The 14,711-nt window shown below is 45.1% G+C and overlaps 1 protein-coding gene across 1 annotated transcript in view; it reads left to right on the forward strand.

The window, feature by feature from the left end:
- Positions 1-14,489, forward strand: part of COL4A6 (collagen type IV alpha 6 chain) — a 289,590-nt gene extending 275,101 nt beyond the window's left edge. The window contains exons 36-45 of the mRNA XM_087813319.1: positions 210-281; positions 583-708; positions 4,364-4,480; positions 4,815-4,976; positions 5,168-5,266; positions 6,833-6,979; positions 7,676-7,792; positions 9,404-9,595; positions 10,311-10,597; positions 12,877-14,489. Of these exons, the coding sequence (XP_087669445.1) occupies positions 210-281; positions 583-708; positions 4,364-4,480; positions 4,815-4,976; positions 5,168-5,266; positions 6,833-6,979; positions 7,676-7,792; positions 9,404-9,595; positions 10,311-10,597; positions 12,877-13,137 (1,580 nt within the window). The 3' untranslated portion in view covers positions 13,138-14,489. The remainder of the gene's footprint in view (positions 1-209; positions 282-582; positions 709-4,363; positions 4,481-4,814; positions 4,977-5,167; positions 5,267-6,832; positions 6,980-7,675; positions 7,793-9,403; positions 9,596-10,310; positions 10,598-12,876) is intronic.
- The last annotated feature ends 222 nt before the right edge of the window (positions 14,490-14,711 follow it).

Raw genomic sequence — 14,711 nt, forward strand, 5'->3', positions numbered from 1 at the left:
CCCAGTAGGGAGCTTGCAGGAGGCAGACAATCAATGCTTCTCTCTCACTGATGTTTTTATCTCTCTTTCCCTCTCCCTTTGTCTCTCTGAAACCAATATATATATATATATAAAATGAGGACTTTGCAATACCTTTGGGGACAGGACCTTTTTCTGACCCTTCGTGGTTTAGAGTTGCTAAAGCCATTTCTGATATTCTCTCCCCTTAGGTTATCCTGGAGTTCTTGGTTTGCATGGACTAAATGGGCTTCCAGGAACCAAGGGTACCCATGGAACTCCAGGTAAGGAAGACCATCAAGGGCAGGAAGAGAGCACCAGCTCTAACAGAAGCCTGGCTGAGGCTGGCCATGAGTTCTTGACAGTGGTATATCCCATATCCTTGGACTCATAGATCTCTTTGCCAGCCCCCAATTTGGCCTGCCTTGATATGGGGAGAAAAGATAAGGTTTGTCTTTCTACTTGAATGAGTTCTCCTCCCTCTTATTTCAGGCAGGCCCCTAATAAGTGAGCTAAGCATGAGGACCTCACCCCCCTCCACTGAGTTCTGTCTCCCCCCACCCTTCTCTCTGCATCTCCTTCTAGGACCTAGTATAACTGGTGTGCCAGGGCCAGCTGGCTTGCCCGGTCCCAAAGGAGAAAAAGGTTCTCCAGGAATTGGCACTGGAGCCCCAGGTAAACCAGGCATGAAAGGACAAAAAGGTAGCCAAGGTAAGTGACCCCAAATCAGGCCTTGTAGAAGCTGAGTAAGGCCTGGCTGGGGAGCCAGGGTTGGGGTTTGTCAGAGCCATGCAGCTCACAGTGTTGAGCTGTGCATGTCTTTACATCTCTGGGAAACTCAGAACCCAGTGGAACAGACTGCTGAGAAAAAGAGGGCAGGCATGCCTAGGGCTTTCCTGGGAAGGGTTATCAGGGAGCAATTCAGAGAGTCCCTTCTAACCTCCAGATTCCCTCCCACTCTCCCTTATTTAAACGCAGGGCCTCTCTTGCACACTTGGCCAGAGCCTGGGTTTAATGGTTCTGAGGGACAGGGCTTGTCCACTTAGTGGCTTGTCAGAAATTCCTCAGTGTCCAGTGTGGATGGCACTCCCAGGATTCTGGGAAAGCAGTGTGGCTGCTGGAAGGAGCCCAAGACTAAAAGGATAAATGTCTCCCTATGACAGGCACACAGCAGGCACTCAATTAGGATTTGTTGGGTTTACTAAAAAGCAGGTTTTGCCCTAATCTTGGCCCCTGACTCACACACTATCCAAAGTCCCTTTCTGAGCCTCCCTCTCCTCACCTCTCAAATAAGGAGAGTGAATTCTGATTATTATACTCTCCTTAGGAATGTCCTGAAGACCCATATATATCCCACTTAGTATAAAACAGGAAATGAATTTAGTGTAACATCATGGCTAAGAGTATGGGCTCCAATGTCAGACCAATGAATTCAAATTCCAGCTCTACTTCTTACTAGCTATATGACCTTAAACAAGGAAGTTACTTGCATCTCAGTTCCAAATGGACCTCTAGTTTTCCTTTTTTATAAAATGGGCATAATAAGAGAGTCTACGTCAAACGTTTGGTGAGGAATCAATGAGGAGCAAGGTAATGTATATAAAAGCACTTAGCATAGCATCTCGGACATAGTAGGTTCTCAAGGAATGTTGGCTATTATATTATTACATGTTAACTGGGGAAACATATGTGCAAAATGTTCTGTTCCTCATAGTTCCCGGGCCTGAGGTCCTATATTTTACTTATTTATGTGCATGTTTGTATAATGTGCATGTTTGTATAACGTGCATATGTTTTCCAGGATATATATTCATACATTAATTCATTCCTTGCTATATTTTAAATTGGTGCACCTGCTGTCTCTGTTTATTCTTTCTTTTGGTCTGGACCAACCTGTTCTTTTCTGAAAGCCAGCAGGTTCTCCAGAATGAGGGCTCAAACAAGGTCTGAGCCCATAGGGAGATTGTGTGACTCCTTCCACAGGAGATAGAGAAGAGGGAGCCTGGATAGAAGCAAAGGGGCATTGCCTTTTCTGTTTTCAAATCTAGACTGTGAATGCCTGGTCATTAAATGATTAATTTCCTTTAGCTCTCTGAGGTAATAAAATCACAATTACAAATGCAGTGAACAGCACATGTCAAGATGGATACATTTCAAGAACATAGTGTTGAGAGGGGGAAAAAGCAAATACCAGAGGAATGCATTTGGTATGATTCCATTGCTAAATGTTCATAAATAAACAAAAACAATAAAAATATTGTTTAGCATACAAATATGCATGGTCAAACTGTGAAGAAAAGGGAATGATGAACACAAAATTCAGGAGTGAGTGCTTCTGAGAAGGAGGGAAGTTGGTGGGATCTGGGAAGGGCATGCAAAGGTAATGCTATCTTCTTTTTCTTAAATTAGGGGGTTGGAACAGATGTTCATCATATCGGGATTATTTTTACACATCATTTCTAAATTTTCTTATGTTTTTCTCAATATCTAATTAAAACAATTTGTTTTAAAAGTAAATATCATAACACACACCCCTCATAGGAACTTATCTCTGGTTCGATCATAGAAATGAGTGTAAAATGAGGAGTTACCCCTAAGGAAACTTCCTAGAGCAATCCCTCACCCTTTATATAAATAACTCCAAATTACACTATTCATTTTTATATCTGTACTAAATATTTAGAGGCTGAATTAGTATAATTAGGGATTTTTTAAGGCTCTTACACTGGAATGAGTTGGAAAAATATGCCATCTTGAGTTTTCATATGCTCATTTAAAGTGGTTTTTTTTTACTACTTTATTTCAGATTTAATGGTAAATTGGTGTTAATTATAAAATAAAGAAACAGGTAAAAAGAGGAAGTGGCTCCAAAAACTGAAATGGGAATTTTTATAATCCGTGTGCTGCCCACACTTGCTCTACTATATATGTGTGTGTGTGTGTGGTGTCTCATTTACTGGTTTTGCATAATTTCAGCTTTTTTTTTTCCAGGAAAAAAACAATATTTCTTTGTTTCAGATATTTACTTTTGTGAAAATGAAAATAACTTCAAAGGTTTATCAAGAAACAGTTGACAATATTAAAAGTAGTACCATGTGACCTTGCAACTAGTTGTTCTTTGTATTTTTATTGTTTCTTTTTCGGATCTATAATAGTTGGAGACTTCTCTTGAAATTTATTTTTTTCTGTATATTTCCTCAGCATGCAATTAATTAATGAGCTATTAAAAACATCTGAATTAACCAGTCTACCATCTTTCCTACAAGTTTTCATGGATGTACTTTTACTATTCCTTACCTAAATATGAAAAACTCAGCATTAATATAGTCAGCTTGTCAAAAAATAAAACGCAACTAATATCTTTGAATTTTCTTGTCACAAACAAGAAATAAGAATCTCAAACACCAGAGTAGTTTATCAATCAGATTGAATCTATTTCTCTTCATTTGAGTCATCTCCTAGAATATACCAATGTAATAAGCACATTTCTTCCATGCTAGAAGTATAATACAAATTTCTACATTTGTAAGTATGACTTTGATGTGTTTTCCCACCAAGAGTACCATCTACGTATTCAATGTGTGCTTATTAAATAAATCTTCTGTCACCAGTTGAAATTTTTTTGTCTTGAACATATTATAATAGAAATAATTCCACAAACAGAAAACTTGTAAGGCAGTTATTAAAATTAGCAAACAAGTATTCTGTATCTACTCTAATAAATGACTATTCTCTTTGGCCAAAAAGAAGGAAGGGATTTAGTATAGAGAAATTTGTTCTCTAAGCTCAATTAATCAAGCATTCAGCTCATATCGTGAATTACCTATAAAAGTGTTTTCCAGTTTGCCTAGAAGACCTAGAAGTTAGCTCTAGAAAACATCGGGAAACACAGTCTGACTGGTTGGGGACTGTGCCCCACCCTGATCTGTAGCCTTTTCTGAGCAACATCAGACATAACTGGCTAATTTAATGAAATGTGCAACAGGAACAGTACATTTAAAAATACTTTGGGAAACTTCAATTCCAGGTACTACAGTCATACCACCACCACCCCGATTTGGGAGAAATCTAAAATACTTCCATTACCAGTGAAGTTAGGGAGCTAGAAATTTCCAAAGCTCTATCCCAATTAAACACAGCAACTGCTGGGAGGGGTAAGTGTCTGGACCCTGTCAGCTACTGCATCTGCTGGCTGCCAAAGTAGAATGAAGGGAGAAAGGGAGAAAAGCCCTCTGCTGGCATCTGCTGGTCTGGCAACTACGTAAGAGCTCCCATTTTCTGTGTAAATATCCATTTTCTCTAAGAGAGCCTGGCCCTTGCCTGGGCACACAAAGTCCATGCAGCTCCTTTTATTTGTTCTTTGCAGGTTTCCCAGGTCTCCAGGGCCCTGCTGGTCTCCCTGGTGCCCCAGGTCTCTCCTTGCCCTCAGTCATAGCAGGACAGCCTGGAGACCCTGGGCGACCAGGCCTAGATGGAGAACGAGGTAAAGACAGGAAGCCCGAAAGGGGGGTGGACATTACCTTTTGTCTGGAGTTTGGGGAGGTCCCATATACAGTCCAGCCCCATCTATATGGTTGGACATGCATGGGGCTGCTCAGCCCCACTTCTCTCCTCCAGCAGGAACAGGGAGGACTGGAATGGGCTGCATTTTGCTAAAAGGGTTTGGGAAGGTCTGGGCACTGGGACCTTACAGACAGCCAGAGAGCATTTTCTGCCTTGGGGATGAGCTTTGGCTTCCTATCAGTCCCAAGGCTTTCAGCACTGGCCACTTCCTGCTCACTCGCCCTTACTTATCCCTCTTTCCATCTCATCCCTAGGCCGCCCAGGCCCCCAGGGACCCTCAGGTCCCCCTGGGCCATCCTCGAATCAAGGTGACCCTGGTGACCCTGGCTTCCCTGGAATTCCTGGTCCTAAAGGGCCCAAGGGAGACCAAGGAATTCCAGGTTTCTCTGGCCTTCCTGGAGAGCTAGGACTGAAAGGTATGGTTGCTTGCTTAGCTGGCTGATGGGCCCTTTCCCACTCTACAGTCAGACATGGCTCCTTCCTGTAGCCCTGTGAAGAGAGGCCAGCTGATAATGCTCTTTCCACCCTCATCTCTGCCTAGTCTCTACTCCCCACCACCAGTACCACCATGCCAGGCCCTGACTTGCTTTCCTTTGGACTTTGCCAGGCATGAGAGGTGAGCCTGGCTTCATGGGGACTCCAGGCAAGGTTGGGCCACATGGAGACCCAGGATTTCCCGGGATGAAGGGGAAGGCAGGCCCAAGAGGTGAGTTGAGAGCATGTACCAGGCTGGTTGTAAGCTAGAGGGTGGGGCCTGGGGGTGATGTCCTTCAAGAGTCACTGTACACCACTCAAGAAAGCCTGGATGCCTCACACAGCTGGATCAAGCTCTTCCAGGTAGGCAGTTTGGCAATATTTCTGCTTCCATCAACTCCCAAGACTGAAAGCCACTGTTACTTTGCCACCATGGATACTGCCACTGGCCTCCTCACTCTGCATTAGTGGGCATTGGGTTTGCATTCAGGTTACCACTCACCCATTTGCTCAATCTGGAAATGAAGAACCATCTTTCCCATCCTTTACCACCACCTCTGTGTCTCACACACATCCAATCCATTAACAAACCCCGAGGATTTCATCTCCTAAATGTGCCTTGCATCCACTCACCTCTTATCACCTCTACTGCTACCACCTAGGTTGAAGCCATCAACATTCTCCATATGAATCACCACAGTGACCTGCTCACTGGTCTCTATTTCCATTGTGCCCCTTCCCCAATAATCATTTCTCCACACAGTGGTGAGAAAGATCTTATAAAAACTTAAGTCATCCACTGGCTTCCTATGGCATACAAATTAACTATGGCCACAAAACCCTATGTGGTGCTTCTCTCTTTATTCTCATCACCAGTCCTTTCCCTTTGCAGCTCACTGTGCTTTTAGCCTCATTAGCCTCCCTCAGATATCCAAAAACACCTGACCACAGGATCTTTTAACATGCTACTTCTACTTCCTGGAATACTTTTGCCCCCCTTCCCCAGGTCTTTCTAATGCTTCAATGGTCTCAGCTTAAATGTACTGCTTGTAAGATGTCACTTATCACTGTCTCTAAAGCAGGTTCTCCATTTCATAGCCCCTTCTCCTCCCTCCCATTGTCACGGTACTGTTCATTTCCTTTGTAGCACTTCTCACAATTTGCAGTAAGATTAATGGTATTTTTCAGGTTATACATTTTTCACCTTTATCACCAGACCATAATCTCCATAAACATGTCTTATTCACTGCTCTATCCCCTGATCTACACAGTAGGTGCTCAAGAAATACTTGTTCAATGAATTAATAAGGAAATTGGCTTGTTTGGCTTTAATAGTAAGTCAGCTGCCTAGATTTGGGGTCGTAGGCTGTGATTCCAACTGAACATCTGGTATTAGAGCCATCCCCTCAGCCTCCTTGGTACTGTGTTCTGACCAGTGAGTGAGTAAACCAACCACCTCAGTCCTGAGCCAAGTCTCAAACTGTCAAATTTACAATAAACACTTCCTGAATTGCCTACCACGTAGCAGGCCCTGTGCTGAGCCCTGAGAAGACAAGATAAATACAACTTAGCCCCTGCCATCAAGAAGCTACCGATCCACTGGGCAGGTAGATGGGTAAAGAGGACATTGTATAAAGTGTGGTGAGAGCTGTCCTGGTGGTATTCAGTGGACTATGGGGACAAAGAGGAAGATCAGAAAGCTGTTGATTTTGAGGCAGAAAGGAGGAGTTCCAGGAACCCACCCAGACTGCCTCCTTGGCTTCTGCCTCACATTTCCATTCCTCTCACCTGCCCATAGGCTTTTCCGGCCCCCCCGGTGCTCCTGGCCAAACACCAATTGCAGAAGCCATCCAGGCCCCTCCTGGACCATTGGGTCTACCAGGCATTGATGGTATCCCTGGTCTCACAGGGGATTCTGGAGTTCAAGGCCCTGTAGGCCTACAAGGTAAGAATAGCATCAGAGAAAGGGGACTTCTCAGGGAGCCGAGGCAGCCTTAGCTGAGAGGCTGAACAACTGGCTGGAAGGCCCAGCTCCAAGGGGGTGCCTTCCTCAAGCATTTCCTCCACTCCTCACAGAGTTGCCAAACTTCTTGCCAGGAGGACCAGCAGTTGTACTTGGTTTTAGAGGATGTGTGCGCAGGGCATAACAGCTACTACAGTTAGCTTGACCCTCGCTAACATGCTGCTGAGAGGAGGGCGTGTGGAGGGGGATGAAAAGCAATGGAGAAAGCCCAGGGCTGGAGGACAGGAAAACCGGCTTCTAATCTCAGTTTTCCCCTTGACTGGAGTAAGTTAGCAGTCTCTCTGGGCCTCCATGTCCTCATTTCTGGCATGGGATGCCAGCAGTGGCCCTGCATTTTTCTCAGCATTGCTGGGAGGATGAGGAAGGGAGGAGGAAATAAATGTGAAGTGGATCAGAAGGGCTAAATTTAGAGTGCAGTCACAGGGCCCAGATGCCCCAACATGTACTAAGGATTAGCCCAGGAGGCTCAGCCCTGAGCTCAGTGTGAGTGCCAATGTGACAGCCAGTGCGCCCTCTCCTGGTGAGTCCTGGACATGACATACGAGTCCTTTTTTTCCCAGATGGCTCCTCCAGACCGTCCATATTGAGTACCCCGCTGTGGGCTTTATCTCTTTGTAGGCTCCAAAGGTTTACCTGGCATCCCTGGCAAAGATGGCCCAAGCGGGCTCCCTGGCCCACCTGGGGCTCTTGGCGATCCTGGTCTCCCTGGACTGCAAGGCCCTCCAGGATTTGAAGGTCTGGTGATGTGGGCACTAGGGGCAGAGGGTTTTTGTGAGGGCTTGAGGCTTGGTGGTGAGTTAAAATCTCAAATCTGAGAGCTAGGAAACCTGGTGGTAAAGCTTGACACTACCCAGAGGCTGGAAAATTTGGCTCTAATTCATTCGCTCTGAGCCTGTGAAGGATTAGAGCCCTTTCTCCTGAAGAGAAAGGCCTATTCCAAATCCTTTTCTGCATTGTCTTCCAACTCTTTTTTTTAAAATTCATCTTCATTGTTGAAAGTATTACAGATATCCCCCTTTTTTCCCCATTGGTCCCCTATACCCCGCATCCCCCCCCCCCCGGCCTTCACCACACTATTGTCTTTGCCCATGGGTTATGCTTTGATTAATCTCTCCCCAACCACTCCCCCACCTCCACCTTCCCACTGAGATTCATTGTCTGCCAGCTCTTAAGAGCTCTGACTGTATTGTATAGCATGGCCCCCTGTCCTGCACCTCCCCTTTTCTACCCAGGGATTCTTATGTGGATGGGAGGGGGTGGTTCAAGGGATAAGAAAATTTGAGATCAGGTATGGTTGTTCTGCTACTTACCTCCCATCTTATATCAGAGATAGCAAATCAGTTGTCCTGAGTAGAGAACAGTTCTGGGACTCAGTGGGAAAGTGGTATGATCATTTGCTATGGGCAGGAGAGGAGGGCGTAATTTTGCCCCGATAATCCCAACTATGCTTATGCTGTCTCTGATTCAGCAGGTAAAAGTATTTAGTTACTTCCTATGAGAGCGTGCAAGGCTGGCCAAGAAGTATTCTCCTCTGCCCCCTCTTAGAAAACCCAAAGCCAGGTGACTGTGGGAGGGAAGCTGAATAGTGTGCTTTTGAAAATGGGGATTCTATAACTAGATACAGTAGTCCTCCGTTATCTGTGGGGGATACATTCTGAGACCCCTGGTGGATGCCTAGAACCACAGAGAGTACTGAATTCTATATATACTGCTTTTTCCCTATATGCATGCCAATGATAAAGTTGAACTTATAAATTAGACACAGTAAGAGATTAACAATATTAATAATAGAACAATTATAACAATATAGTGTAATAAAAGTTATGTGAATAGCTTTAGGGTCATTATTAAGCAAAATAGAGGTCACTTGAACACAAGCATTGCAATACCTTGACAGTTGACCAGGTAACTGAGAGGGTTACTAAATGACTATGGGCAGGGAATATACAATGTGGAGATGCAGGACAAAGGGATGCTTCATATCTTGGGCATGACAGAGCTGGATGGTGCAAGATTCCATCATACTACTCAGAATGGCACACAATTGCTTAAAACTTATGAATTGTTTATTTCTCAAATTTTCCATTTAATATTTTTGGACTGTGGTTAACCATGGGTAACTGAAACTGCAGAAAGCGCAATTCCAGATAAGGGGGGACTACTGTGCATCTGAGTTGGCATTCTAGCTCCACCACTTGCTAGTTGTGGGACCTTTGAGCCTCAGTTTACTCATTTACAAATTGGGGTAGTGAAACTGTGCCTTGCTCAACTTTCAACACAAAGTAAATAGCTGCTGTTATTATTGGCTGTACCTGGCTCACCCCTTTTCTGCTCCTTTTCTTGCAGGACCTCCAGGAAAACAGGGCCCCTTCGGAAGGGCTGGATTGCCTGGACAGAGTGTGAGAGTGGGCTACACCTTGGTGAAACACAGCCAGTCAAAACAGGTGCCCCTGTGTCCCACTGAGATGACCCAGCTGTGGGTGGGTTACAGCTTGCTGTTCGTGGAGGGGCAGGAGAAAGCCCACAACCAGGATTTGGGTAGGTACTGACTCTGACAGCCAGCCCTGGCCATCTGTCCCCACAAGAACCAAGAGCCATGCTCCTTGCTACCCCCAGCCCTTGATAGGCCCACTGTTGGATAGTGGGTTACATATAGTGGGTTATATACTAGCTCTGGAGTCAGACAGGTCTGGGTTCTAACACTAGCCATGTACCTGGGGACAAGTTATTCAACCTCTCTAAGCTTCTGCTCCCTCCTGAATGGAACAAGGCTCATTCTAGTACCTATCTCATGAGGTGGTGTAAGGATTACAGGAATCACCCAATGTAAAACGCTTAGAACAATGTTTCGCGCATGTTAAGCATCCAAAAATGTTAGCAATTAGTAGTAGTAATAATAATATGACCTGTGGGGCAAGGATGATTACCCAAGAATTAATTGTATTGTCTCCTGGTATGCTAACTCTGAAAAGCAGACTCATTCTATTAAATGCTGGTTTTACAAAGCAGATTAATTAGGGAGTCATTATTCAGTTTATAAAAAGATTTTTTCAATATCAAACATCCTTGGTGCATTAAAAATAGGATTTGATCAACAGACTTCAGTGTGTGTACATTGTTCAAGGATGGTAAGGAGAGGTGTCCCTGTTCTGGCACAAGCGGTTGGATGTAAACTCAAACCACCATCCAGTCAAGTCCTAGTAGCCCTGAGCATAGTCCCAGCCCTGCTCCTGCCCACCTTTTCTCCTTCCAGGGTTTGCTGGCTCCTGCCTGCCCCGCTTCAGCACCATGCCCTTCATCTACTGCAACATCAATGAAGTATGTCACTATGCCAGGCGCAACGATAAGTCCTACTGGCTCTCCACCACTGCCCCCATCCCCATGATGCCCATCAGCCAGACCAACATCCTCCAGTACATCAGCCGCTGCTCTGTGTGTGAGGCACCCTCACAAGCCATTGCTGTGCACAGCCAGGATATCACCATCCCACAGTGCCCCCTAGGCTGGCGCAGCCTCTGGATCGGGTACTCCTTCCTCATGGTAAGGCCCCTGCCCTTAGTGTAAAGGCAGAGAGCAGGGATCTCTGGGAGGGTCCCTCAGACTGGTTTCCAGGTTCAAGGGACATGGGGTAGAAACCACAGAGTTTGAAAGGAAGGAAAAATGCTTGGCCTGGGCTTGGCTAAAGACAAGAGAGCCTACTTTTGCATGAATGACATGTAATTACAGGTGGGAGTAGAAAGGGAGTTTGCACCCAGTGATTCAGGGATGAGAATACTTATGAATCAATGGCACAGGCCCTGACATCTTTATGCATGCTTATTATGCCACAATCAAGGGAAGGAGGAGGAGCCACCCAATTTGGATAGACAGTGAGGGACAAGCTGTCCCTACTTACGGCTGGGACACACTGTCACTAGTCAGGCCGGGCGTGGCACTCCCATCTTTTCTGCCCATGGTCCTTCTACCCACCTCCTCCCAAAAGGCTCAGATGAGGGCATGGTGTGTTTCCAAGCCCTTGCTGGGATTTCTGCTGCCTTGTCATTTCAATGAGAAGGTAAAGGCCACCCACACTTTGTGTCTTGATAAGAAAGAGCTGAGAAAATCTGTAAGCCTAAGGCAGCATCAAGTCCTTCACATGACATTCCATGAATAACTGGGCACATTAAATGAGTGAAAGGTCAGGTTTAGGGCCAGGATAACTCCCAGGGCAAACCAGTGTAGCACCTACTGAAGTACCTGCTTTGCCAGAGCTTCTTTGCTAAATCACCAGGGATGAGATGGTGAGAGAGTATGAAGAATTACCAAACCGCAATCTTCCTCACATTAGCGTACCTACCTGGGGTGAAGTACTTCACTTTTGCTCTGTCTCTGTGAATTGGGCAGTTTGTCCCAATGTAATACAGAATTACTCACCAATCAGTATGTCCTGTCTACTGAGCTTCCACAAGGAATGGTACAAAATTTATGTATGAAATATCATGTGCTTTGCTCATCAGAGTGCTCTTAAACCCTTATTCAGAATCTCTTTACTCTTGCTGTATACATAATTCTAAGATCCTAGAATATCTACATTTTTCTGAAAGTGTGTAAGGGAGAGAATTTGGACTGCCTAGTAAGGCATCTTGAAGCAATGAGACATGCCTACTAAAAGGAAGAAAAGCGGGGAAAATGATTCAAAAGCCTCCCAAGAACTCTATAAGCTGTGTCTCTTGGTACAGGGTCCCTGCATTATCCTCCAAAGCAAAAGCCAACATTTACAGTGACAAGCCTGGATCATCTACAATGTGTAAAGTACAGCATCTACTATTTAGTAAGGCAGGGTAATGTGTCACTCATGCTAGAAAGCTTTCTACCTGAGGATCAAACTGAGGAAAACTTTGATGCTTCATTTATTAGGAAAGGTCGTTTTTATGGAGACACACTTTACTGAAGTTCTATAAAGTAAGGAGTTACTGTGTGTCCAACTTGGGCATCTGTCCCATTGGCCATTTGTTGACCCGGGGGGAGGGGGGAGGCCTCCCACCTCCTGTTGTCCAGATAATAACCCAGCTGAGGTGAGGGAAGGGGAAGGGGTAGAGAGAGGCGGCTACTGTCTATGGGTACAGTAACCAGAGATTATTGGCTCATGAGCAGCACTGATGAGATCCTTGAAATGAGTGCTGTGGGAGCTTCCTGAAGTGAGGGCTGGGATGTTAGACTAAAACTGAGGTCTACACATACACAGAAGGTAACAAACACTATATGTCACCCTAAAGGTTATGGTACAGATTGAAAATATAAGTTCTAATGAAGGTAAATTCAGAATAAGGGCTATTAACAGATATGCTGGGAGAAGGGCCCATGGTTTAACCACTTTGTGGAGTATTGCGTGCTTTTTTTTTCCTTCTTAGAGTACACCACCAGGGGCTTGGAGTAGACAAAGGGCTCTGAGAAGAACTGCATTCTGAAACCTATTGAATTTTCCTTAATTCAGCCTTTCTCACATATATTTGTCCATGGAATTTAGGGAGGGGGTACCTAGCACACCTCAGAACTCAGTGGGGCAGTTTGGGAAACACTGGCCGAGATGTGGCCACAGCCCATGTGCAGAGGGTTGGGAGGGCACCAGGGACCTTGGAAGTGTGTTACTGGCCCTGAGGCTACTCCAAGGGAGGATGAGTGGCCCAGGTTTTAAAATACAGCCTTTGGTCTGCTGGCTAGACACTCAGGCTGAGCCAAGGGGCCTGAGCTTAAAAAGGAAGCACACGTTCCTCCTGGAGCAGCAAAGTGTCCCTCACCTCCCATGGGCCCAGATCATACCTCACCCCTCTCTGTTTCAGCACACTGCCGCTGGTGCTGAGGGCGGAGGCCAATCCCTGGTCTCACCTGGCTCCTGCCTAGAGGATTTTCGTGCCACTCCTTTCATTGAGTGCAATGGTGCCCTGGGTACCTGCCACTACTTTGCCAACAAGTACAGTTTCTGGCTGACAACAGTGGAGGAGAGGCAGCAGTTTGGGGAGGAACCTGCACCGGAAACATTGAAAGCCGGGCAGCTCCACTCACGAGTCAGCCGCTGCCAGGTGTGTATGAAAAGCCTGTAGGGTGGCCCCTGCCACTCTGCCCCTTGCTTGTCCCTTCCCTCACACAACGGTCACCTCACAAACCAGAACCATCTGAAGAAGGAAGGCCTAAGTTCATTTGTCTATCTGGCAAGTTGTACAATGGAGTCTCTTTTGGGCTAGACTATTGGACACTGGTCACCCCAACCCTCAGACCCAATGGGTGAGCCCACCCTGCTGAGATCTGCTGTCCCATTTCAACCTGGTGCTACTGTTTGATTCGGATGTTTGAATAACTATTCATGGCTACCTCAGAAAGACCTGCTGGGCTGCCAGTTTCTTAGACTGCTAGCTTTCCTCACCATCTTGATCACAAAGTGTTTCTATAGTAGCTGATAAGTCATTTCTTTATGTCCAGAAGTCACCACACATTATTTGGCTTAAACTAGAACCCAGTGTCTCCACATGAAAAAAAAATCATGGATGACTCAAGTCTGCATTGAGCAAGCCCTTCAAGGAAACCCACTGTATCTAGGCAGGCAGCAGAGCTGGACTGAGGTGCCAGCCAGTAAGTAGCCCAGTATGAGCTTTGACTCCTTCCAGAGTGAGCACAACTGGACCCCATATTGCTTAGGGAGGCTTGAAGGCCAACAGCCAAGAAGGGCTCATTAACTTCATATTGTCCTAGACAAATCACATCCTCCTTGCCAGCTCCCTCCCCAGGCAGAGACCTATGACTTGGCCTGGTCCAGAGTAGAGTGGAAGATACACCAAATGTGACCAAACCCATAAAGAAAAATGAGAACCACAGCCCTTTCTCCTGGGCCAGGGGTAGAAGGGTGGGTAGGTAAGGAGTTGTGAATTTTACTTTTGACTCCAGGAACAAGAAGGTAAATCTCTTGTCCCAATTTCTCAAAAGTCCATGTTTCATCCAAATGCCATCCAGATGTGTAAAATGTGGCAAACTGAAGCTGATTTGTTGGTTCCTTTGCATTTTAGGCTGTTAGAGACTTTCCATTAAAATGTCTATCCAATTACTCTTTTAGAGGTAGCCTGTTAAGCTATTTTAATACATTTTTAAAGCTTCATAAAAATCTAACACACTCCTCTCTTTAGCAGTTAGCAGACCTAAAGCAATCCTGAGCTGACCATTAAGTATACTGTGTTCTGTTTGGGGGGATTTGTTTTAACCACTTTCTTTAATTATCAGTTTCCCAGAACACTTAGCTATGTTGACATGTGGCAATTCCTTCCAGATGATTCTGTTTCCTAAAATATTATGTAAACTGTGCCAACACAAACAAAACATAATCAGTATAATCCAAATTATTGTTACCTTCACCTCATCTCTAAGTAATAAGCATGATTGTTAGCTTTGTACGTTGCAAATAAAAGGAATTAAATATGAACATTTGACTCTTGACATTCTTTGATGAAAACTTTTATAAAGTCTACCTCACTATAATTCATGAATCCCCCTCAGGGCTGTGAGGGCTCCTGTTACTGCAAGTTGAGCTTTATAACAAAACATTGAAGCAGGAAAAAAATACAATTAAAGTCAAAGTATAGAAAGAGTCCTCTAACAGGCAACAAATCCATATACATGGACACAGACA

The sequence above is a fragment of the Miniopterus natalensis genome, chromosome X (assembly GCF_054644295.1).
Source record: "Miniopterus natalensis isolate mMinNat1 chromosome X, mMinNat1.hap1, whole genome shotgun sequence".
Classification (NCBI taxonomy): Eukaryota; Metazoa; Chordata; class Mammalia; order Chiroptera; family Miniopteridae; genus Miniopterus; species Miniopterus natalensis.